The sequence below is a fragment of the Panulirus ornatus genome, chromosome 1 (genome assembly GCF_036320965.1).
Source record: "Panulirus ornatus isolate Po-2019 chromosome 1, ASM3632096v1, whole genome shotgun sequence".
NCBI lineage: Eukaryota > Metazoa > Arthropoda > Malacostraca > Decapoda > Palinuridae > Panulirus > Panulirus ornatus.
The window spans coordinates 43,522,072-43,549,873 of NC_092224.1; the positions used below are offsets into that span (position 1 = coordinate 43,522,072).

The 27,802-nt window shown below is 41.5% G+C and overlaps 1 protein-coding gene across 1 annotated transcript in view; it reads left to right on the top strand.

Annotated features, from left to right (window-relative positions):
* LOC139748802 (uncharacterized) overlaps nt 1-27,802 on the top strand; it is a 248,409-nt gene that overhangs the window by 118,337 nt on the left and 102,270 nt on the right. Inside the window, exons 4-5 of the mRNA XM_071662237.1 lie at nt 12,097-12,267; nt 12,569-12,897. Coding sequence (XP_071518338.1) covers nt 12,097-12,267; nt 12,569-12,897 — 500 coding nt within the window. The remainder of the gene's footprint in view (nt 1-12,096; nt 12,268-12,568; nt 12,898-27,802) is intronic.

Consider the following 27,802-nt stretch of genomic DNA (forward strand, 5'->3'; position numbering starts at 1 on the left):
AACAACCACACTGCTCTTCCCCAGTCTGATGCTCTGTACATGCCTTCACCCTCTCGATCAATACCCTCCCATATAATTTCCCAGGAATACTCGACAAACTTATACCCCTGTAATTTGAACACTCACCATTATCCCATTTGCCTTTGTACAATGGCATGCATTCTGCCAATCCTCAGGCACTTCACCATGAGCCATACATGCATTGAATATCCTCACCAACCAATCAACAACATAGTTACCCCCTTTTTTTTAATATATTACACTGCAATACCATCCAAACCCGCCGCTTTGCTAGCTTTCATCTTCCACAAAGCTTTCACTAACTCTTCTCTGTTTACCAAACCGTTCTTCCTGACCATCTCATTTCGCACACCACCTCAACCAAAACATTCTATATCTGCCGCTCTATCATCTAACACATTCAACAAACCTTCAAAATACTCACTCCATCTCCTTTTCACATCAACACTGCTTGTTATTACTTCCCCATTATCCCCCTACACCGATGTTCCCATTTGTTCCCTTGTCTTTCACACTTTATTTACCTCCTTCCAAAACATCTTTTTATCCTCCCTAAAGTTTAATGATACTCTCTCACCCCAACTCTCATTTGCCCTCTTTTTCACCTCTTGCACCTTTCTCTTGACCTCTTGCCTCTTTCTTTTATACATCTCCCAGTCATTTGCACTATTTCCCTGCAAAAATTGTCCAAATGACTCTTTCTTCTCTTTTACTAATAATTTTACTTCTTCATCCCACCACTCACTACCCTTTCTAATCTGCCCACCTCCCACACTTCTCATGCCCCAAGCATCTTTTGCGCATGCCTTCACTGCTTCTCTAAATACATCCCATTCCTCCCTCACTCCCCGTACATCATTTATTCTCACCTTTTTCTATTCTGCTCTCAGTCTCTCCTGGTACTTCCTCACACAAGTCTCCTTCCCAGGCTCACTTACTCTCTCCACTCTCTTCATCCCAACATTCTCTTCTCTGAAAACCTCTACAAATCTTCACCTTCGCCTCTACAAGATAATGATCAGACATCCCTCCAGTTGGTTTATACATTATGCATATTGATAATTAGTTGTACATGTGGTGATGAAAAGTTGCACATTGGCTGAATTGTAGTGGTAATGTGGTAGACGTACATTATGTACATAATTGTGAACATTGTTTTAGATGCTTCCATTTTGGTTGTGTTACAATGATATAGTACTTGACATAAACATGAATAGAGAAAACTGAGCTGTTGGCTTGCTTAGCTGGACACTTGTTTATGAACTGATTGAGACATTCACAAAAGTGAGTATAGTCTTTTTCTTGTATCTGGAGCAGTAGTTGGTAATAGACATTGGTCAGTGGAGGTTGAGGCAGGATAACGTCTTGGTGACTGGGATGACTTGTTAGGGATCCAGTTGTTGGTACTGATATCTTTAGTGTTTACACTGGACAGTCACACCTCTGACCCTCCATTCACTTATGAAGATTTTCTCTGAGACATTACTTAACTACTTCACTGGCCGGAGGATCAGAATGTTTGTCATTGTCATGGTGTTTAAAGAACACAAGGTGACAGCAGGTCCCACATGCCCCTCAAGAAACCCCTACTGAGTCTGGTTCACTGTTAGATTTTTTATTCCCTTCAGTGGTACTTTTTTCCTTCCAGTGGTACTTGCTCACTGATTCTTGTATTTGCAAGGTAATGCAGGAACAGATGAAGAGAGGCCTCATTTGTTGAATTCCATTCTCTGTCATGTGTAATGCATTGAAATTACCCTCCCCCCCTCCCCCATCCACAACCAGGCCCCACAGACCTCTCCTTGATTTCCCCTAGTTACTTCATATACCCAGTTTAGTCCACTGACAGCATGTTGTCCCCAATATTCCATACCACCCCAGTTCACTCTTATCTTGTGCATGCCTTTCACCCTCCTGCATGTTCAAGCCCCTATCCTTTGAAATATTTCACATACTGTCCTTCCATGTCTAACATGGTGTCTCTTCTTGATCCCTCCACTTCAGACACACACACACACACACGCACACACACACACATACACACACACACACACACACACACACACACACACACACACACACACACACACACACACAATAGAAAGGCACTCCTTTAACCTGTGCATACTATTGCTCAGCATTAGTGAGAGCATGAGATGCAAGTAAGACCAGCTGACCCTCCTGTATAGATAAAGCACCCAGTCCAGTTTGTGATGAAAAACACTGCATGGTAACTTCATCTTTCACACTATGGCATCATAGAAAAGATGCTGCTGAAACAGCTCTCTTAGCATTTTCAGATGACTGCTGCTGAACCCTCTGCCACATGAACATGGTATCCTTTTTTGGTAGTTCTCATAGAGGTTTGGTCATGTCTGCCAGCCCAGGCAGAAACTTGGATAGGTACTGAATCATTGCTAAGAAATATAGCATGCCCTACATTCATCTCCCTCAAAGCCTTAACTTTTTGAAATGCAGGTTTAACTCCGTCTATCATTACTACATGAATAGTATAGGGTGTTTCTAAGTCTCTGAGCTAAAGTTTGTTCACTTCCAGAGCCATATGGCTGTCCATGCATAGATGTAAAAATTGGTGCTGTTTCTTATCATAGTCCAGAATTAATTTGTCTTCAGTCTTACCACAGCCTTAACAGTGACATTGTTTGCCATAAGTTCATCTCATAGTAAACCATTTGTTAGCTTATGCATTTGATGTTGGAAGACTTAAGGTATGGAACTAATACTAAATGGAATAAGGATCCATCTGTACCTGCTGAAGAGGGTATTGAATGTAGTGAACTATGAGCTTTGATCTAGTTGTATGTGCCAAATCCTTACTTCATATACAGAATTTAAAGAAACATGCTACAGATAATCTTGTGATGACATTCTTAATCACTGGCAGTGAGTAGTGCTCTCTTCTGATTGCTTCTTCTTTTTAGATTTCTCTGATCCATTTTTCATTGTTACCATTTCAACTTAAAACATGATTTCTTAGCTCTTCCGAATGTTGTAGTTCATCTTGCAGATGAGAACATACAGCTGCCAACATTCAGCATGGCACATGTACTAAAGACAATGATTCATCCATTTGAATGAGTAGTCAACTTGCTCACTGGTCTGTCAAACACCTGTGGTTACTGTTAAAGTGATGTGACCTTAGTATGGCTTGACTAGCACTTGTTTTGCACAGTTTTCTTCCAGTGGGTTCAGCGAGCCATTATCCTTCATTTCCAACAGACAGATTTCATAAACTTAATGCTACATTGATTGGGGCATGTTATTTGCCTATACTATGTCAGTCACTTAAAAGAGGGAGAGAGATAGTGAAAACAGAAACTAAGAGGTAATGACATTGTTTACCCCAAAGAAGTTTGCAATCTAGGTTACATGAACACTCACCCTTTGGTTTACCCCAAAGAAGTTTACAGTCTAGGTTGCATGAACACTCACCCCTTGACACCTTGGTCTTCACACATCCCATTGAAAGGATGCCTATCTATCCATATCCATACCAAATTGCTAAACCCTCTCAGTGGTCATCACCTTTAAATGCCTTATGCATGAATGGGTACTACATTGCAATCTGCTTTAATAACTGTCTGAAATCCAATGTAATACTTTGTTTTGATTTTTAGAGCACTGTATGTTCCAATTTAAGTTGAACATGACACCATCCTCATAATGTAGACTTCCAAGTCTAAAGTCTTCCACAAAATGTGTCAGCCAAAGCATAAACTGGGTGTCTCCAGGGATGTGAACTTCGTCTTCTTAAAATTTTGATATTTTACTCTGAAGTGGTTTTTGCCTTTTGCACCTCATACGCACTTTGCCCGAAGCCAAACAAAAATTCCATTGCTTCCCGTGATCCCATCCTCAGTATCTACCTACAGTCAGAGATCCACTCTGGATTTTTGATGTCATTCTCTACTGACTTTACAGTACTTCTTGACTGCTTCCCTTTACAGGCAAATGAATGCGCATTGCCACCTGTTATTTCTCCTGCTTCCCTCTGTTGTGTGTTTGCTACTTCACAGGCTCGACAAAGCTCCAAGGTATGTTCCAGTGAAATATTTTTTCCCAAAGCAACTGATCAAGAACCATGTCACTTTTGCATGACATTATATGGTTCCTTTAAATCTGGTTTGATGTAATATTCTTGAATGACACCTGAGGGCAAGTTGTCAAATTGTAGTAACATATTGCTCAAAAGATTCTCAAGATTTCTTGTCCACATAGATTGAATCTGTAACTCTCATATAAAGTATTCTGCAAGGGTTGGCTGTAATCCTTGAAAGCCTTAAGCACCTCCTTAACACCTGTCTTCTGCTCTGCTGTAAGGGTGAAAGTATTGAATTCTTGATGTTCCTTGGCTTGTATCACAGTCAGCAACAATGATAATTGTATTTCTGTGATCGTATTTTTTTAGCTCTGTCACTATTGTGTAAAATCTCACCAGCCCCTCCATTCCTTCCTCAACTTGGCTGCATTTCTCATGAATGTCGAAACTGGCTGGAGGTTGTAAAGTGTGTAGTGTTGTCTTAGGAAGTCTTTTCAGCATAGCATTAGGGGTCTCTCTGTTGTGATGTTAGGTCAATTATAGTCAGTATAGAATTCAGCAACTCTGTATTGATGTTCTTATGGAGATGTGAACTGGTAGATGAACAGCAACTCACTCCAAATAATCCACCACAGTTCTTTACTTAAACCACTCATTTCATATCCTTTACTTAGGAGTGGTATGGTCTTCAGAACCATTGCCGTACTACCAGTGTATGTACCTCCTTTAAGTGTGGGGGTGGTTGCTGCAGATGCTGTGTCCTTGGATTGGGAAAAGTTCTTCTCATGGTTTTCAGAGTATGGCAATGCTGGTGGCCCCAAATTGGTACCAGAGACTCCTTCACTTCATTATTTGATACCTCATAACTTTCTAGACCACCTCAGTTTTTTACAGGACTCAAACCTCAAAGTTCTGGTTTTATGTATATTATTGATAGATTTTATCTAGAACTTCTCTGGGCATATGTTAGGAGAAGTCCCTACAGATGACTTTTTGTATAGCTTTTGGCCTTCTGCTTTAAGACAGTACCAATTGATTTGGTAAACCTTTCAGTCCTTTCTTGAAGAATCTCATCCTGGATGTGACTCAACTACAGTAGAAACCATGCTTTGAATTTTGATATTTTTCTGAGTTAGCGATATGCAGTAAGATACTCTCTCATGATGCTGTGCAGCAGCAGTGAGCCACAACTTCCAGTCAGCCACACAATCACTAGTGCCTTTTACCAGCTATTCTCGAGTCTCATCAGAAGAGAGAGAAATTGATGACCCTGGTGATGTAGCATCCTCATCATTTAGCAATAAATTTTAGTGTTAATAGCTTCAAACATTATTCAGGACCAGGGTGTTTTCAGCTTTGTACATTAATGGTGAGTACCCATACAACCATTTTTTTTTCTGTACAGTATTCATTAAATTACATGAGATATTCAATACTCTATTATAGAATAGGATTTGTGTTAGATGATTTTGTCCCACTGTAGGATAATGTAAGTGTTCTAAGAATGTTTAAGGTGGGCAAGGCTAAACTATGATGTTTGGTAGATTAGAAGTACAGTATTAAATGTATTTTCAAGTTACAATTATTTTTAACTTACATTGGTTTTATAGGAATGTAAACCCATCATAAGTTGAGGAGCATCTGTATGTATGTTTGGGGCTCTTCTGTAGCTTATTCAGAAGGCAAGTTATATTGTTGCCTCATGTAAGTATAAGTTCCCCTGGGCCTTATCTCTGGTCTGCAGTATTAATCTGAGAAGCCCTGTTTGGGATAGATGTTTCCTATCTTTCTGTCTGAGGAGACTGGATGCTTCTCAACTTCAGCACAAGTGGGAGCATTCAAATGTTGTGGACTCTTATGATATAATTTTTTCTGTCAGTTTAGCACACCGACATCTTATGAAAACTTTTCCTTTTACCCTTGGGCTCTTAGAGGAGTATTAGTGAATTTCATGCTGTTTCCACATACAAAAATCTTCTTGATGATGACCTCATATGGATTAAGATAGATCTGATAATGAGACTTATAAACTTAGAAATAGCCCATTTATCATCTATTCTTCATCATGAGAGCATCAGTACTTATTTCCAGTTAAATTTTTTGAGACATTGTGGATGTCCTTAGACATCAAGGAAACCTTGATGGATACTCTACTGAATTCCACCGTGATTTTGATTTTCTTAACCTGTCTTTGTACCTCCTAACTAGATGACTTCAGGCCAAACGTAACCATAATTGGTCAATTGACACTGTATGTCTTGATTATAAACACCAGTTTGCTCTGTCACAAAGATTGCATTCGGTTATTGTATTGCCTCTGGTAACCCTTTAATGAGCATTTTTTCTTTCTTTCCCCTTCCCTCATTATTTGATGTATCTTTCTGATTTAGGTGCCACCCACTTTGCAGCAAAGTCCAAGAGTTTTGGTTCAATAACCTGTACCTCAAATTTTCTTGATTATATCCATTTATGCTAATAAGTACTGATACTGAATGCTCTGCATTTTTCTGAAATTCTCATTTACCAAATTCAGGGCCCTAGGCACTTCAGGTTCTCTCTCTCTCTCTCTCTCTCTCTCTCTCTCTCTCTCTCTCTCTCTCTCTCTCTCTCTCTCTCTCTCTCTCTCTCTCTCTCAATTGCCACACTGTTAACCCGATGTTCACTTGAATTGCTCCTGGAAGGAATAGTCCCACAGGACTGGAGACTGGCAGACATCACTCCTGTTTATGAATAAAGAAGCCAAGAATTGCCTGATAATTTCTGTCCCATTAGCCTTACATCAATTATATGTAAACTTCTGGAGATGATTATTAAAGATGAAATTGTAGCCAGTCTGCAGCAACACGGCCTGATCTATAAGGCACAGCATGGTTTTAGAAGATGCATATCATGCCATACAAACCTCGTTGAATTTTATCATACAGTGTTCAATGCCCACGACAAGACAAAAGCAATAGATATAATATTTCTTGACTTCCAGAAAGCATTCGACAAAGTCCCCCAAGTTAAATTGCAGCATAGGGCAAGTGGGTCAAATTTTGCAGTTAGTCAGGGAGAGTTTGTAAGTCAGACTGCTTTTGATTTGACTCTGTCTGGTAAGAATTTGGAGATGGAACCATCCCAAATATAAGAGCAGTACTCCATACAGTGACAGATCAATCCTTTGTGTAAACAGAGCAGCTGTTAAGAAGAAAAGAAATTTCAACATCTAAACAGAATTCCTAGTTTCTTAGGAGTAGACTTAGCTATATCCATGATGTTGGGTATCCAAGACAGTGTGGGTATTAGAGTATACCAGATGTATTATTTGAGTCAAAAAGTGGAATTACAGAACCATCGGAGAGAGGAAAGTTATGAGGAGTTTCAATTAGATGTATGTGTTGAAACTGGGTCTTAGAGGCTTTGAACTTGACCATATTTCATCTACCCCACAGAGATAGCCTGTCCAAGGCTGAGTTTATTGAGGAAGCTGTGTCGAGACTAGATGCAGATCGAGTTAGAGAAGAAGGAGCAGAATTGAAGGATATGGAGGAATTCAAAGTTGAATAGGCTGTGCATGAGAGCATTTGGTTTATTTGTAAAAGAAAGGAAATCATTGATAGAAATGAGAAAGAGTTTAGGAGACAGGACAGAACTATGAGGGACACTACTCTCGATGGAGAAAAGGGGAGATTTTTATCCAATAACTGCTATGGAGATAGATCAGCCAAAATGGAAACTAGATATGAGGGAGCAAAGTGAGGTAAGGAAGCCAGGAGAGGGGAGCCTAGAGATGAAACCCTGATGTCACACCCTGTCAGAAGGTTGATTATATCAGTTGAGCTACATAGGATTCCCCAAAGTCTTTCAGGGAAGGCAGCCAGACATTAGGAAGATAGGAAAGAATATCGCTTATGGATTTCACCCTCTAGAGGCCATATTGGTGATTAGAAAGAGTAGGTAGTAGTTGGTAGGTAGCCTATGACCAGGGAGGTATATTGCCATTACTACCTGCCTGGGTATCAGGAGGGTTAATGACACCTGTGTAGTGAGCCAGTACTTCAGTGGTTGTCAAGTTGCACTCCTCTGAACCAGGTAGCTATCTTTTTCTTTCTGCCTAACCCACACATGGATTCCAGGCATTCTGTCGACAAACATACAATATCTCCTTGTCATACATAACACTTAACAACACTTACACAACTCTTTTTTTTTTTTTTTTTTTTCTTTTAATATAGATTTTCCAGTGGTGAGCAGTATGCACTAGTCCTGCCTTTTAGCAAAATGTTAAAAGCAATAGATAGAAGTAGAAAGCAGAAGCATTAAGTAAAAGTAGTCAAAAGGAACATGAGGTACGAGCCTCTGCAAAAACTGTGCTAGAATGCCCCTCTGCCAGTAGCCTGTTAAGGATGAGGCATTAAAAGCTGAGAAGCGGCACTGAAGTTCACTAGTTATTGAGATGTAATTGCCGTGGCCAACCCCTTGAGGGAGATCCAGTTGGGAACAGGCTTCAGAGACATAGGTAGATAGATAAACAGAAAGAGGACTTTGAGATTCAAAATGTCTGAGGATATGGGAGTTGAGAAGGGATTCAAAGACTTTAGAAATGGTAGATGTCAAAGTGACAGGATGAGAGTTAGAGGGGTTAGAACAGTCCTCCTTCTTAGAAATGGGATGTACCTATCTCTCTATCAGTCGTCAAACTCTTATGCATGTTTCCAAGAGGAAGGAAAGTTCTGGTTTTAAACAGAAATGGAATTTACCAGCAAGCAGAGGTGCAAGTTAGGAGGCACACTGTTCAGAACTTAGGGGTGGATGCCATCAGGTCCATAATCCTTGCTTGTGTCCAAAGAAAGAGCTTTTCGGACAGTTCAAAAAGATATTACAGTGAGGGGTATATGAATAATACGAGGAGCATCAGTGAATGAAGGAATGTTAAAGTCGTCTAAGATAGAGTTGAGGAGAAACAGAAACCAAAGAGAGTTGCTTTGTCAGCGAGAGAGACAGCTATTGAACTGTCAGAATGGAAAAATGGAGGAACAGTAGAGTGACATGAGTTGTTAGCAATTCCCTTTGCTTAAGACCAGGAAAGCCTTACAGTGGATGAAGAGATGTTATCGCACTTCCTTTGAGTAAATGAATGCTTTGCCTTACTGATAACATGCTTACAAAAATTTCGTTTAGTATAAATGCTGAATGGGAGTTGGAGGACAGAGAGATTTTCTTAGCCTGAATGCCTTATCCCTCCTAGCCTGAATGGCTTTTGAAGAGAAATGGTTGAACCATGGATTGGAAGACGTCTTCTTGGAGGAAGAGGGGATAAATGCTCCCATTTCTGCAAGATTAATCTCTGCTTTGTGTTTCGCAGAGATAGAATCATCACTACATAAGAGACAGTACTGTACCCAAGGAAAGTTAGAAAAGGATTTTCATAAGTTATTCTTGTCAGCTTTGTTGAGGTGCCAATATTTACATTTAGAAGTGACTGCTGGAGGGGATGATGCAATTAAAAGAGATACATTTATGAGAGTGTGGTCAGTTGAACCATTTGGGGCAAGTTTTTGTGGCTACACCATGAAGGATTAAAGGTGAAAAACAGATCCAGAATATTAGGAGAGAGATCACAGCAGTCAGGAATATAAGTGGGGTGGATAAAGATTTGCAGTCAGGAATATGAGTGGGGTGGATAAAGATTTGCTCTAGATCCTTAAGAATGGAGAACATGAGGGCTTCAATCCCCCCCATGATCAGTATAGGAAGAATTCAGTCATTCCTAATGGTAAACATTTGGAATCCCTTATAGTTAGATGATGTTGGCTTGTGGGTGATAGAATGTCACGGCCTCATAGCAGGAGTTTAGATAGTTGAGGAAAGATATAAAATTTGTAAATTGTTTGTGCAGTAGATGTACCATAGGATAACAGTTTACTTGGGATATGGACCTAGAGCCAAATAACATCAGAGTTTGAGGACTCAAGGTTCATTAAGCATGCTACAGTTGTGTTGATGTTGAATAAGCAGACACCACCTATGAATCAGAATTGTGGGTGGATATTATAGTTGGATGTAAGAAAGGTGCTGATGGGAACATTATTACATAGATTGGTCATAGAGAGAAGTAAGACCTTAGGATAGGTACTTGACAGATTGTGTTTAACAGAAGAGAGGCCATGAATGTTGGTACAGTAATAGAAAAAGAGGCAGGTCTATTAGAGAAGGAAAGGTCATGGGAGGGGCAGTAGTCAGGTGGGAACCCAGAGATTCGTAGCACCCCATGATGCCAGTGGGATTAGGAGATTTATTGGACTCTGTTATGATTACATTTAAAAATTATTGTGCTGACAGATGGCAAGAGAATTCATGTGAAGAAAATGAGCAAGATTAGAGTAGTTACATGGTACTTGTAAGGAGAATATATCAGAGCTAGCCTGTAATACCATTTTGATGAGACATCAAAGTAAGACCAGCCGACCTAATTGTTACCTTCCCCCAAAAGCTGCACCTCCCTCCCCATATTTAAAAAAAAAAAAAAAAAAAATCTAGTACTATTGTTATGAACATTTCCTCTTGCTCAGTAGCCTCTAGGGTGTCTACAATAATCCCTTCTGACCTCTCCTTCATTTCATTCATTCTATCATCATTCCCAGTAAGTATGCTCTCATGGTTATAGGCCAGACTGCAGGGGATAGATGTGTGGGTTTTGAAAACTGAAAAGCTTTTTTCTGAGCTGATGTCTCATGATTTTTTCTTGATTTTCTTACCCTGCCCAGCCTTCCCACATCTTTTTTTAATATCCTTGCTCTCTGCCAACTGTGACCAATTTTATGTTGATGTTTACAATCTGCAAATTAGATCAATGACATTATTTCTTTGGTGGTCTCACATTAGCTGAAGACATGCCCAAAATGAGTGAGGTGCCACTGTCATGGTTGACTGTATAGTGAAGGGTGGAAAAGGTTCGCACTTACTTAACAGAAACACAGGGTTGGAGAGTCCTAACCATGATTTACACATTGAATATTCAAGAGAATCTGTTATGCTTACATGAAACTACCAGAGACCAAAGGTTTATTAGTTTTTAGACCTTATTTTTTTTTAGTAATATTTATTTATTTATTATACTTTGTCGCTGTCTCCCGCGTTTGCGAGGTAGCGCAAGGAAACAGACGAAAGAAATGGCCCAACCCCCCCCATACACATGTATATACATACGTCCACACACGCAAATATACATACCTACACAGCTTTCCATGGTTTACCCCAGACGCTTCACATGCCTTGATTCAATCCACTGACAGCACGTCAACCCCGGTATACCACATCGCTCCAATTCACTCTATTCCTTGCCCTCCTTTCACCCTCCTGCATGTTCAGGCCCCGATCACACAAAATCTTTTTCACTCCATCTTTCCATCTCCAATTTGGTCTCCCTCTTCTCCTCATTCCCTCCACCTCCGACACATATATCCTCTTGGTCAATCTTTCCTCACTCATTCTTTCCATGTGCCCAAACCACTTCAAAACACCCTCTTCTGCTCTCTCAACCACGCTCTTTTTATTTCCACACATCTCTCTTACCCTTACGTTACTCACTCGATCAAACCACCTCACACCACACATTGTCCTCAAACATCTCATTTCCAGCACATCCATCCTCCTGCGCACAACTCTATCCATAGCCCACGACTCGCAACCATACAACATTGTTGGAACCACTATTCCTTCAAACATACCCATTTTTGCTTTCCGAGATAATGTTCTCGACTTCCACACATTCTTCAAGGCCCCCAGAATTTTCGCCCCCTCCCCCACCCTATGATCCACTTCCACTTCCATGGTTCCATCCGCTGCCAGATCCACTCCCAGATATCTAAAACACTTCACTTCCTCCAGTTTTTTAGTAATGTAAATCATAAATGATTGAGTGGAATGCCCAGCAATGTTTCATTCAGCATTCGTAATCATAGAAGATTTTGGATTATTCATTGGCTTGATTTAGAGTACTGTTCTTTACCTATAAAACTTAATACTTCCAGAAGTTAATGCCGATACCAGTGATGATGATTCCAGTGATTCAGAGGAGGAGGATTCTGACCTTGGTGAAAATGAACTGCCAGATTTTGCATTTCCTGTAGCAGGAAGAATGGAGGATGAAGTGAAGTTAGATGGAGATGAGAAGGAGGGCATAAGTAAAAATATACCCAAGAGTAAGCTATTTTGGTGTTTATATCTGCAGTTCTTGTGAATGATAAATTTATGTGGTCATCTCTGTAATTCATGTATATGCTTCATATAAGTAGTCAGGCTTGTGGCTTAATTTTACAGCAAAAAAGGCCTTGCATAACACAAATATTGGTGTTTTTGTTGTTAAGAATTAAATCATACAAGAAATGTAAATATTTTTTTTCTTGCTGCGATACCTAAGTTTTATCAAACCAACAGAGATGTACAATATTGCAATATTCCGCTATCATGATACAAGAATTGATAATGATCTCTTTCTTGAAGCACAGACACTCATAACCAAAGTAACGGTCCTCAAGGATGAGAAGACTCCAAATTTTGAGAAGAAAGCACCCATGACTGAGGCACAGACCCCCAGAGCTGGAGCACCAACCCCTAAGAATAAGAAGACCCCAAAATTTGAGAAGAAATCACCCATGACTGAGTCACAAAGTGAGAAAACCCCTAAATCTGATAAGAAAAGTCCTGTGAATGAGACACAGACTTCCAAAGCAGTGCCTACCTTCAAGAGTGAGATGAACCCAAAATCTGAGAAGAAAGTTCCCATGCCTGAGAAACAGACCCCCAAGGCTGTGGAGAAGACATCCAAAAAAGTAAGAACTGTGTAAACTATTTCAGCTGCATGTCAAAGAAGGTGACTAAAAGAGGAGGGAGCGGGGGGCTGGAAATCCCTCTCGTTTTTTTTTTTTTTTCTTTTTTTAATTTTCCAAAGGAAGGAACAGAGAAGGGGGCCGGGTGTGGATGTTTCCTCAGAGGCCCAGTCCTCTGTTCTTAACACTACCTCACTGATGCGGGAAGTGGCGAATAGTATGAAAGAAAGAAAAAGAAAAGATAGAGGCCATAGTAAATTGAAATAATGTCAGTCAAGTCATGACTAATGTGAATAAGGTGTGGGAAGTTTGAACACAATTTTTTCAACTTCTGCTGGTCATTGGCCAATCATGAGCTCTTACATAGGCCAGCATGTGTCCACTGTCCGTCAAGTATTTGTTGTTGACTTTTTCCTTTCATTCTTGTTATTTTAATATCTGGACAGTGAAATGTCCTTAATGTGGAGTACTGTAGTTTGGAAACTCCCATGGTTCAGAAAAAAGTTGACCTAGTTCAGTAAAATTTTTGTAGTTCAGAAAATTGCCACACTGCCTTCAGGTGCTGTGGTCGTTTGCATACTCTGTGGTCATTCACTGTATGTAATGACTTGTAACATTATACATGTCTAAACATTTGGGCATCTTTGGGTCTGTATGTGCATGGGATCCAGGCGTGCGGCAGTCCTCACTACGCAACAGCCAACATTCCTCTAGTCAAGACAGCCTGTACGTGCACTATTCACATGCAGTGCGGTGTGCCCGGCATACATCCTTGGTACAACTCTGTTTCCATACACACAGTGCTAATGTTTTCTTTGGGCTCATGCTGGTGTACAGCCCCTGTTGTTGACACTCCAACTCTACTGCTGGTTGATCCTTACTGATTCCCTGTTGGAATTGAAGTTATCAATGTCTCTTGTATACATATTATTGGCTCGTTAACCTTATAGAGGGATGAGTCAAGCACAGTATATAAAGACATCCTGTGTAACAGAGCGAGTTATGGCTTACAGGGATTCTCAGTAGATATTAAAGTCATACCTCTCTCAGGTGGTTGGATGCTCTCTGACCCACTCATCTCTGTTCTGCATAATGTAGGAAGCCATTTTGTTGTATTACCAAGGCAATTATTTCAGTTTCCTTGGTCAATTACTCCAATAATTTACCATGTCAATTTCCTACACTTGATACATTTCATTGTCACATTCATTGTCTCTCATTCTTCATACAATCTAACGTTTGATAAGCCCAAACTAATAAATTTTACAAGAATATCCTTAATCTGTAATCTCTTGATGCATGAGTGAGACATGGTGGTTCATAACCCTTGTGACAAAACCTCAATGGGGGTGTCCTAATGTTTAAACACACACACACACACACACACACACACACACACACACACACACACACACACACACAAGCTCCTTATCTCACAGCTTCTCCCCTACTGATACATACATAATTATTTATTTATTTTATCATACTTTGTCACTGTTGTCCACGTTAGCGAGGTAGCGCAAGGAAACAGACGAAGGAATGGCCCAACCCACCCACATACACGTGTATATACATAAACGCCCACTCATGCACATATACATACCTATTCATTCAACATATACATACATATACATACACAGATATATACATATATACACATGTACATACACATACTTGCTGCCTTCATCCATTCCTGTTGCCACCACACCACACATGAAATGGCACTGCCCCCTCTCCCCACGTGCATGCAAGGTAGCACCACGAAAACACATAAAGGCCACATTCGTTCACACTCACTCTCTAGCTGTCATGTATAATGCACTGAAACCACAGCTCCCTTTCCACATCCAAGCCCCGCAAAACTTTCCATGGTTTACCCCAATTGCTTCACATGCCCTGGTTCAATCTTTTGAAATACCACATCGTTCCAATTTACTCTGTTCCTTGCACGCCTTTCACCCTCCTGTATTTTTAGGCCCCAATCGCTCAAAATCTTTTTCACTCCATCCGTCCATCTCCAGTTTGGTCTCCCGCTTCTCGTTCCCTCTACCTTTTGACGCATATATCTTTTTTGGCAGTCTTTCTTCACTTATTCTCTCCATGTGACTAAACCCTTTCAATACACCCTCTTCTCCCTCAACCACACATCTCTCTTACCCTTTAATTACTTACTTGATCAAACCACCTCATGCCGCATATTGTCCTCAAACATTTCATTTCAAACAGATCCACCCTCCTCCACACAGCCCATGCTTCACAACCATATAACTTTGTTAGAACCAATATTCCTTCAAACATATGGAGAAGGCATATGACAGAGTTGATAGAGATGCTCTGTGGAAGGTATTAAGAATATATGGTGTGGGAGGCAAGTTGTTAGAAGCAGTGAAAATTTTTATCAAGGATATAAGGCATGTGTATGTGTAGGAAGAGAGGAAAGTGGTTGGTTCTCAGTGAATGTAGGTTTGCAGCAGGGGTGTGTGATGTCTCCATGGTTCTTTAATTTGTTTATGTATGGGGTTGTTAGGGAGTTGAATGCAAGAGTTTTGGAAAGAGGGGCAAGTATGCAGTCTGCTGTGGATGAGAGAGCTTGGGAAGGGAGTCAGTTGTTGTTCGCTGATGATACACCGCTGGTGGCTGATTCATGTGAGAAACCAGAAGCTGGTGAATGAGTTTGGTAAAGTGTGTGAAAGAAGAAAGCTGAGAGTAAATGTGAATAAGGGCAAGGTTATTAGGTACAGTAGGGTTGAGGGTCAAGTCAATTGGGAGGTAAGTTTGAATGGAGAAAAACTGGAGGAAGTGAAGTGTTTTAGATATCTGGGAGTGGATTTGGCAGCGGATGGAACCATGGAAGTGGAAGTGAATCATAGGGTGGGGGAGGGGGCGAAAATTCTGGGATCCTTGAAGAATGTGTGGAAGTCGAAAACATTATCTCGGAAAGCAAAAATGGGTATGTTTGAAGGAATAGTGGTTCCAACAATATTGTATGGCTGCGAAGCGTGGGCTATAGATAGAGTTGTGCAGAGGAGGGTGGATGTGTTGGAAATGAGATGTTTGAGGACAATATGTGGTGTGAGGTGGTTTGATCGAATAAGTAATAATAGGGTAAGAGAGATATTTATTATTTGTTTATTTTACTTTGTCGCTCCCTCCCGTGTTAGCAAGGTAGCGCAAGGGAACAGACGAAAGAATGGTCCAACCCACCCCCATGCACATGTATATACATACATGCCCACACACGCAAATATACATACCTGTACATCTCAACGTATACATATATATACACACACAGACATATACATATATACACATGTACATAATTCATACTGTCTGCCTTTATTCATTCCCATCGCCACCCTGCCACACATGAAATAACAACCCCCTCCCCCGCTCATGTGCGCGAGGTAGCGCTAGGAAGACAACAAAGGCCCCATTCATTCACACTCAGTCTGTAACTGTCATGTAATAATGCACCAAAACCACAGCTCCCTTTCCACATCCAGACCCCACAGAACTTTCCATACTTTACCCCAGACGCTTCACATGCCCTGGTTCAATCCATTGACAGCACGTCAACCCCGGTATACCACATCGTTCCAATTCACTCTATTCCTTGCACGCCTTTCACCTTCCTGCATGTTCAGGCCCCGATCACTCAAAATCTTTTTCACTCCATCTTTCCACCTCCAATTTGGTCTCCCACTTCTCCTTGTTCCCTCCACCTCTGACACATATATCCTCTTGGTCAATCTTTCCTCACTCATTCTCTCCATGTGACCAAACTATTTCAAAACACCCTCTTCTGCTCTCTCAGCCACACTCTTTTTGTTACCAAACATCTCTCTTACCCTATTATTACTTACTCGGTCAAACCATCTCACACCACATATTGTCCTCAAACATCTCATTTCCAGCACATCCACCCTCCTCTGCACAACTCTGTCCATAGCCCACGCCTTGCAACCATACAACATTGTTGGAACCTCTATTCCTTCAAATATACCCATTTTTGCTTTCCTAGATAATGTTCTCGACCCACACATTCTTCAAGGCTCCCAGGATTTTCGCCCCCTCCCCCACCCTATGATTCACTTTCGCTTCCATGGTTCCATCCGCTGCCAAATCCACTCTCAGATATCTAAAACACTTCACTTCCTCCAGTTTTTCTCCATTCAAACTTATCTCCCAATTGACTTGGCCCTCAACCCTACTGTACCTAATAACCTTGCTCTTATTCACATTTACTCTCATCTTTCTTCTTTCACACACTTTACCAACCTCAGTCACCAGCTTCTGCAGTTTCTCACATGAATTAGCCACCAGCGCTGTATCATCAGCGAACAACTGACTCACTTCCCAAACTTTCTCATCCACAACAGACTTCATACTTGCCCCTCTTTCCAAAACCCTTGTATTCACCTCCCTAACAACCCCATCCATAAACAAATTAAACAACTATGGAGACATCACACACCCCTGCTGCAAACCTACATTCACTGAGAACCAATCACTTTCCTCTCTTCCTACATGTACACATGCCTTACATCCTTGATAAAAACTTTTCACTGCTTCTAACAACTTACCTCCCACACCATATATTCATAATTCCTTCCACAGAGCATCTCTATCAACTCTATCATATGCCTTCTCCAGATCCATAAATGCTACATACAAATCCATTTGCTTTTCTAAGTATTTCTCACATACATTCTTCAAAGCAAACACCTGATCCACACATCCTCTACCACTTCTGAAACCACATTGCTCTTCCCCAATCTGATGCTCTGTACATGCCTTCACCCTCTCAATCAATACCCTCCCATATAATTTCCCAGGAATACTCAACAAACTTATACCTCTGTAATTTGAGCACTCACCTTTGTCCCCTTTGCCTTTGTACAATGGCACTATGCAAACATTCCGCCAATCCTCAGGCACCTCACCATGAATCATACATGCATTACCAACCTTACCAACCAGTCAACAATACAGTCACCCCATTTTTTAATAAATTCCACTGCAGTGCCATCCAAACCCACTGCCTTGCCGGCTTTCATCTTCCGCAAAGCTTTTACTACCTCTTCTCTGTTTACCAAATCATTTTCCCTAACCCTCTCACTTTGCACACCACCTCGACCAAAACACCCTATATCTGCCACTCTATCATCAAACACATTCAACAAACCTTCAAAATACTCACTCCATCTCCTTCTCACATCACCACTACTTGTTATCACCTTCCCATTAGCCCCCTTCACTGAAGTTCCCATTTGTTCCATCGTCTTATGCACTTTATTTACATCCTTCCAAAACATTTTTGTATGCTCCCTAAAATTTAATGATACTCTCTCACCCCAACTCTCATTTGCCCTCTCTTTCACCTCTTGCACCTTTCTCTTGACCTCCTGCCCCTTTCTTTTATACATCTCCCACTCATTTGCATTATTTGCCTGCAGAAATCATCCAAATGACTCTCTCTTCTCTTTCACTAATAATCTTACTTCTTCATCCCACCACTCACTACCCTTTCTAATCTGTCCACCTCGCACGCTTCTCATGCCACAAGCATCTTTTGCGCAATCCATCACCACTTCCCTAAATACATCCCATTCCTCCCCCACTCCCCTTACATCCTTTGTTCTCACCTTTTTCCATTCTGTACTCAGTCTTTCCTGGTACTTCCTCACACAAGTCTCCTTCCCAAGCTCACTTACTCTCACCACTCTTTTCACCCCAACATTCTCTGTCTTCTGAAAACCTCTACAAATCTTCACCTTTGCCTCCACAAGATAATGATCAGACATCTCTCCAGTTGCAACTCTCAGCACATCAACATCCAAAAGTCTCTCTTTTGCGCGCCTATCAATTAACATGTAATCCAATAACGCTCTCTGGCCATCTCTCCTACTTACTTTTTTTTAATTATTTAATTTGCTTTTCGCTGTCTCCCGCGTTAGCGAGGCAGCGCGAGGAAACAAACGAAAGAATACCCCAACCCACCCACATACACATGTATATACATACACGACCTCACACGCAAATATACATACCTATACATTTCAACGTATACATATATATACACACTCAGACATATACATATATACACATGTACATAATTCATACTGTGTCTTTATTCACTCCCATCACCACCATGCCACACATGAAATAACAACCCCCTCCCCCCTCATCTGTGCGAGGTAGCGCTAGGAAGACAACAAAGGCCCCATTTGTTCACACTCAGTCTCTAGCTGTCATGTAATAAGGCACCGAAACCACGCCTCCCTTTCCACATCCAAGCCCCACAGAACTTTCCATGGTTTACCCCAGACGCTTTACATGCCCTGGTTCAATCCATTGACAGCACGTCGACCCCGGTATACCACATTGCTCCAATTCACTTTATTCCTTGCAGGCCTTTCATCCTCCTGCATGTTCAGGCCCCGATCACTCAAGATCTTTTTCACTCTATCTTTCCACCTCCAATTTGGTCTCCCACTTCTCCTTGTTCCCTCCACCTCTGACACATATATCTTCTCGGTCAATCTTTCCTCACTCATTCTCTCCATGTGCCCAAACCATTTCAAAACACCCTCTTCTGCTCTCTCAACCACACACTTTTTATCACCATACATGTCTCTTACCCTATTATTACTTACTCGATCAAACCACCTCACACCACATATTGTCCTCAAGCATCTCATTTCCAGCACATCCACCCTCCTCTGCACAACTATATCCATAGCCCATGCCTTGCAACCATACAATATTGTTGGAACCACTATTCCTTCAAACATACCCATTTTTCCTTTCCGAGATAATGTTCTCGACTTCCACACATTCTTCAAGGCTCCCAGAATTTTCGCCCCCTCCCCCACCCTATGATTCACTTCCGCTTCCATGGTTCCATCCGCTGCCAAATCCACTCCCAGATATCTAAAACACTTTACTTCCTCCAGTTTTTCTCCATTCAAACTTACCTCCCAATTGACTTGACCCTCAACCCAACTGTACCTAATAACCTTGCTCTTATTCATGTTTACTCTCAACTTTCTTTTTTCACACACTTTACCAAACTCAGTCACCAGCTTCTGCAGTTTCTCACATGAATTAGCCACCAGCGCTGTATCATCAGCGAACAACAACTGACTCACTTCCCAAGCTTTCTCATCCATAACACACTGCATACTCGCCCCTCTTTCCAAAACCCTTGTATTCACCTCCCTAACAACCCCATCCATATACAAATTAAACAACCATGGAGACATCAGATACCCCTACTGCAAACCTACATGCACTGAGAACCAGTCACTTTCCTCTCTACCTACATGTACAGATGCCTTACATCCTCGATAAATACTTTTCTCTGCTTCTAACAACTTGCCTACCACACCATATGTTCTTAATACCTTCCACAGAGCATCTCTATCAACTCTATCATATGCCTTCTCCTGATCCATAAATGCTACACACAAATCCATTTGCTTTTCTAAGTATTTCTCACATACATTCTTCAAAGCAAACACCTGATCCACACATCCTCTACCACTTCTGAAACCACACTGCTCTTCCCCAATATGATGCTCTCTACGTGCCTTCACCCTCTCAATCAATACCCTCCCATATAATTTCCGAAGAATACTCAAGAAACTTATACCTTTGTAATTTGAGCACTCATCTTTGTCCCCTTTGCCATTGTACAATGGCACTATGAAAGCATTCCACCAATCCTCAGGCACCTCACCATGAATCATACATACATTAAATAACCTTACCAACCAGTCAACAATACAGTCACCCCTTTTTTTAATAAATTCCATAGCAACACCATCCAAACCCGCTGCCTTGCCGGCTTTCATCTTCCGCAAACCTTTTACTACCTCTTCTCTGTTTACCAAATCATTTTCCCTAACCCTCTCACTTTGCGCACCACCTCGACCAAAACACCCTATATCTGCCACTCTATCATCAAACACATTCAACAAACCTTCAAAATACTCACTCCATCTTCTCACATCACCACTACTTGTTATCACCTCCCCATTAGCCCCCTTCACTGAAGTTCCCATTTGTTCCCTGGTCTTATGCACTTTATTTACCTCCTTCCAAAACATCTTTTTATTCTCCCTAGAATTTAATGATACTCTCTCACTCCAAATCTCATTTGCCCTCTTTTTCACTTCTTGCACCTTTCTCTTGACCTCCTGCCCCTTTCTTTTATACATCTCCCACTCATTTGCATTATTTCCCTGCAAAAATCGTCCAAATGCCTCTCTCTTCTCTTTCACTAATAATCTTACTTCTTCATCCCACCACTCACTTACCCTTTCTAATCTGTCCACCTCGCACGCTTCTCATGCCACAAGCATCTTTTGCGCAATCCATCACCACTTCCCTAAATACATCCCATTCCTCCCCCACTCCCCTTACATCCTTTGTTCTCACCTTTTTCCATTCTGTACTCAGTCTTTCCTGGTACTTCCTCACACAAGTCTCCTTCCCAAGCTCACTTACTCTCACCACTCTTTTCACCCCAACATTCTCTGTCTTCTGAAAACCTCTACAAATCTTCACCTTTGCCTCCACAAGATAATGATCAGACATCTCTCCAGTTGCAACTCTCAGCACATCAACATCCAAAAGTCTCTCTTTTGCGCGCCTATCAATTAACATGTAATCCAATAACGCTCTCTGGCCATCTCTCCTACTTACTTTTTTTTAATTATTTAATTTGCTTTTCGCTGTCTCCCGCGTTAGCGAGGCAGCGCGAGGAAACAAACGAAAGAATACCCCAACCCACCCACATACACATGTATATACATACACGACCTCACACGCAAATATACATACCTATACATTTCAACGTATACATATATATACACACTCAGACATATACATATATACACATGTACATAATTCATACTGTGTCTTTATTCACTCCCATCACCACCATGCCACACATGAAATAACAACCCCTCCCCCCTCATCTGTGCGAGGTAGCGCTAGGAAGACAACAAAGGCCCCATTTGTTCACACTCAGTCTCTAGCTGTCATGTAATAAGGCACCGAAACCACGCCTCCCTTTCCACATCCAAGCCCCACAGAACTTTCCATGGTTTACCCCAGACGCTTTACATGCCCTGGTTCAATCCATTGACAGCACGTCGACCCCGGTATACCACATTGCTCCAATTCACTTTATTCCTTGCAGGCCTTTCACCCTCCTGCATGTTCAGGCCCCGATCACTCAAGATCTTTTTCACTCTATCTTTCCACCTCCAATTTGGTCTCCCACTTCTCCTTGTTCCCTCCACCTCTGACACATATATCTTCTCGGTCAATCTTTCCTCACTCATTCTCTCCATGTGCCCAAACCATTTCAAAACACCCTCTTCTGCTCTCTCAACCACACACTTTTTATCACCATATATGTCTCTTACCCTATTATTACTTACTCGATCAAACCACCTCACACCACATATTGTCCTCAAGCATCTCATTTCCAGCACATCCACCCTCCTCTGCACAACTATATCCATAGCCCATGCCTTGCAACCATACAATATTGTTGGAACCACTATTCCTTCAAACATACCCATTTTTCCTTTCCGAGATAATGTTCTCGACTTCCACACATTCTTCAAGGCTCCCAGAATTTTCGCCCCCTCCCCCACCCTATGATTCACTTCCGCTTCCATGGTTCCATCCGCTGCCAAATCCACTCCCAGATATCTAAAACACTTTACTTCCTCCAGTTTTTCTCCATTCAAACTTACCTCCCAATTGACTTGACCCTCAAACCAAATGTACCTAATAACCTTGCTCTTATTCATGTTTACTCTCAACTTTCTTTTTTCACACACTTTACCAAACTCAGTCACCAGCTTCTGCAGTTTCTCACATGAATTAGCCACCAGCGCTGTATCATCAGCGAACAACAACTGACTCACTTCCCAAGCTTTCTCATCCATAACACACTGCATACTCGCCCCTCTTTCCAAAACCCTTGTATTCACCTCCCTAACAACCCCATCCATATACAAATTAAACAACCATGGAGACATCAGATACCCCTACTGCAAACCTACATGCACTGAGAACCAGTCACTTTCCTCTCTACCTACATGTACAGATGCCTTACATCCTCGATAAATACTTTTCTCTGCTTCTAACAACTTGCCTACCACACCATATGTTCTTAATACCTTCCACAGAGCATCTCTATCAACTCTATCATATGCCTTCTCCTGATCCATAAATGCTACACACAAATCCATTTGCTTTTCTAAGTATTTCTCACATACATTCTTCAAAGCAAACACCTGATCCACACATCCTCTACCACTTCTGAAACCACACTGCTCTTCCCCAATATGATGCTCTCTACGTGCCTTCACCCTCTCAATCAATACCCTCCCATATAATTTCCGAAGAATACTCAAGAAACTTATACCTTTGTAATTTGAGCACTCATCTTTGTCCCCTTTGCCATTGTACAATGGCACTATGAAAGCATTCCACCAATCCTCAGGCACCTCACCATGAATCATACATACATTAAATAACCTTACCAACCAGTCAACAATACAGTCACCCCTTTTTTTAATAAATTCCATAGCAACACCATCCAAACCCGCTGCCTTGCCGGCTTTCATCTTCCGCAAACCTTTTACTACCTCTTCTCTGTTTACCAAATCATTTTCCCTAACCCTCTCACTTTGCGCACCACCTCGACCAAAACACCCTATATCTGCCACTCTATCATCAAACACATTCAACAAACCTTCAAAATACTCACTCCATCTTCTCACATCACCACTACTTGTTATCACCTCCCCATTAGCCCCCTTCACTGAAGTTCCCATTTGTTCCCTGGTCTTATGCACTTTATTTACCTCCTTCCAAAACATCTTTTTATTCTCCCTAGAATTTAATGATACTCTCTCACTCCAAATCTCATTTGCCCTCTTTTTCACTTCTTGCACCTTTCTCTTGACCTCCTGCCCCTTTCTTTTATACATCTCCCACTCATTTGCATTATTTCCCTGCAAAAATCGTCCAAATGCCTCTCTCTTCTCTTTCACTAATAATCTTACTTCTTCATCCCACCACTCACTACCCTTTCTAATCTGCCTACCTCCCACACTTCTCATGCCACAAGCATCTTTTGCGCAAGCCATCACTGCTTCCCTAAATACATCCCATTCCTCCCCCACTCCCTTTACCTCCTTTGTTCTCACCTTTTTCCATTTGGTACTCAGTCTCTCTTGGTACTTCCTCACACAAGTCTCCTTCCCAAGCTCACTTACTCTCACCACTCTCTTCACCCCAAAATTCTCTCTTCTTCTCTGAAAACATCTACAAATCTTCACCTTCGCCTCCACAAGATAATGATCAGACATCCCTCCAGTTGCACCTCTCAGCACATTAACATCCAAAAGTCTCTCTCGCATGCCTATTAATTAACATGTAATCCAATAACGCTCTCTGGCCATCTTTCCTACTTACATACGTGTACTTATTTATATCTCTCTTTTTGAACCAGGTATTCCCAATCACTAGTCCTTTTTCAGCACATAAATCTACAAGCTCTTCACCATTTCCATTTACAACACTGAACACCCCATGTACACCAATTATTCCCTCAACTGCCACATTACTCACCTTTGCATTTGAATCACTCATCACTATAACCTGGTCTCGTGCATCAAAACTACTAACACACTCATTCAGCTGCTCCCAAAACACTTGCCTCTCATGATCTTTCTTCTCATGCCCAAGTGCATATGCACCAAGAATCACCCATCTCTCTCCATCAACTTTCAGGTTTACCCATATCAATCTAGAGTTTACTTTCTTACACTCTACCACATACTCCCACCACTCCTGTTTCAGGAGTAGTGCTACTCCTTCCCTTGCTCTTGTCCTCTCACTAACCCCTGACTTTACTCCCAAGACATTCCCAAACCACTCTTCCCCTTTACCCTTAAGCTTCGTTTCACTCAGAGTCAAAACATCTAGGTTCCTTTCCTCGAACACACTAACTATCTCTCCTTTTTTCTCATCTTAGTTACATCCACACACATTTGGACACCCCAATCTGAGCCTTCGAGGAGGATGAGTACTCCTCGCTTGACTCCTTCTCTTTCCCATTTTAGAAATTTTAAAATACAAGGAGAGGAGGTTTTCTAGCCCCCCACTCCTGTCCCCTTTAGTCTTCTACGACATGTGAGGAATGCGTAGGAAGTATTCTTTCTCCCCTATCCCCAGGGATAAAGAGAGATGTGTGGTAATGAAAAGAGTGTGGTTTAGAGAGCAGAAGAGGGTGTTTTGAAATGGTTTGGTCACATGGAGAGAATGAACGAGGAAAGATTGACAAAGAGGATATATGTGTCAGAGGTGGAGAGAACGAGAAGTGGGAGACCAAATTGGAGGTGGAAAGATGGAGTGAAAAAGATTTTGAGTGATCTGGGCCTGAACATGCAGGAGGGTGGAAGGCATGCAAGGAATAGAGTGAATTGGAACGATGTGGTATATCGGGGTCGACGTGCTGTCAGTGGATTGAACCAGGGCATGTGAAGTGTCTGGGGTAAACCATGGAAAGTTCTGTGGGACCTGGATGTGGAAAGGGAGCTGTGGTTTCGGTGCATTATTACATGACAGCCCGAGACTGAGTGTGAACGAATGTGGCCTTTGTTGTCTTTTCCTAGCGCTACTTCGCACACATGAGGGGGAGGGGTTTGTTATTTCATGCGTAGCGATGGGAATGAATAAAGTCAGACTATGAATTATGTACATGTATATACATGTATATGTCTATGTGTGTATATATATGTATATGTTGGGATATATAGATATGTATATTTGCATGTGTGGACGTGTATGTATATACATGTGTATGTGAGTGGGTTGGGCCATTCTTTCGTCTGTTTCCTTGCGCTACCTCACAAATGTAGGAGAGCGACAAAGCAAATAAATAAATAACGTTCTCGCCTTCCACGCATTCTTCAACATTCCCAGAACCTTCGCCTCCTCCTGAACCTTGTGATTCTCTTCTGCTTCCATGGTTCCATCCATTGATAAATCCATTCCCCGATATCTAAAACACTTCACTTCCTCCAGTTTTTCTCCATTCAACTCACCACCCAGTTAATTTCTCACCACCCAGTTAATTTCTCCCTCATCCCTACTGAATCTAATAACCTTGCTCTTATTCACATTTTCTCTCGGTTTTCTTCTTTCACACACTTTACCAAACTCAGTCACCATCCTCTGCAGTTTCTCACCCATATCAGCCACCAGCATTGTATCATCAGCAAACAAGAAATAACTCACTTTCCAAGCCCTGTCATCCACAACAGACTGCATACTTGCCCCTATCTCCAAAACTCTTGCATTTACTTCCCTAACAACCCCATCCATAAATAGATTAAACAACCTTGGAGACATTATGCACCCCTGCTGCAAACCAACATTCACTAGGAACCAATCACTTTCCTCTCTTCCTACTCGTACACTTGTCTTACTTCCTTGATAAAAACTTTTCTCTGCTTCTAGCAACTTACCCCCACACCATATACTCTTAATACCTTCCACAAAGAATCTCTATCAATTCTATCATATACCTTCTCCAGATCCATAAATGCTACATACAACTCCATCTGTTTTTTTAAGTATTTCTCACATACATTCTTCAAAGCAAACGCCTGATCCACACATCCTCTACCACTTCTGAAACCACACTGCTCTTCCCCAATCTGATGCTCTGTACATTTATTAACCCTCTCAATCAATACCCTCCCATATACTTTCCCAGGAATACTCAACAGACTTATACCTCTGTAACTTGAACATTCACCTTTATCCCCTTTGACTTTGTATAATAGCACTATGCGTGCATTCCACCAATCCTGAAGCACTTCACCATGAACCATTGAATATCCTCACCAACCAGTCAACAACATGGTCACCCCCTTTTTTAATAAATTCCACTGCAATACCATCCAAACCCGCCGCCTTGCCAGCTTTCATCTTCCGCAAAGCTTTCACTACCTCTTCTCTGTTTACCAAATCATTCTCCCTGACCCTTTCACTTTGCACACCAGCTCGACCAAAACACCCTAGATCTGCCACTCTATCATCAAACACATTCAACAAACCTTCAAAATACTCGCTCCATCTCCTTCTCACTTCAACTTTACTTCTTATTATCTTCCCATTTGCCCCCTTCACCAATGGTCCCATTTATTCTCTTATGCTTTAATTATCTCCTTCTGAAGCATCTTTTTATTCTCCCTAAAATTTGATGATTTTCTCACCCCAACTCTCATTTACCCTCTTTTACACCTCTTGCACCTTTCTCTGGATCTCTTGCCTCTTTCTTTTATACATCTCCTAGTCATTTGCACTGTTTCCCTGCAAAAATCGTACAAATGCCTCTCCTCTTTCACTACCAATTTTACTTCGTCCTCCCGCTCACTACCCTTTCTAATTTACCTATCTCCCACCTTTCTCATGCCACGGGCATCTTTTGCGCAAGCCATCACTCCTTCCCTAAATACATCCCATTCCTCCTCTACTCCCATGATGTCATAGGGAGAAAGAATACTTCCTACGTATTCCCTGTGTGTCGTAGAAGTCGACTAAAAGGGAAGGGATCATGGGGCTGGAAATACTCCACTCTCTTTTTTTTTTTTTTTTTGATACTCCAAAAGAAAGAACAGACAAGGGGGCCAGGTGAGGATATTCCCTCAAAGGTCCCGTCCTCTGTTCTTAACGCTACCTCGCTAACGTGGGAAATGGCGAATACTATGAAAAGAAATATATATATATATTTTTTTTTTATTATTATTTTGTTTTGTCGCTGTCTCCCACGTTTGTGAGGTAGCGCAAGGAAAAAGATGAAAGAAAT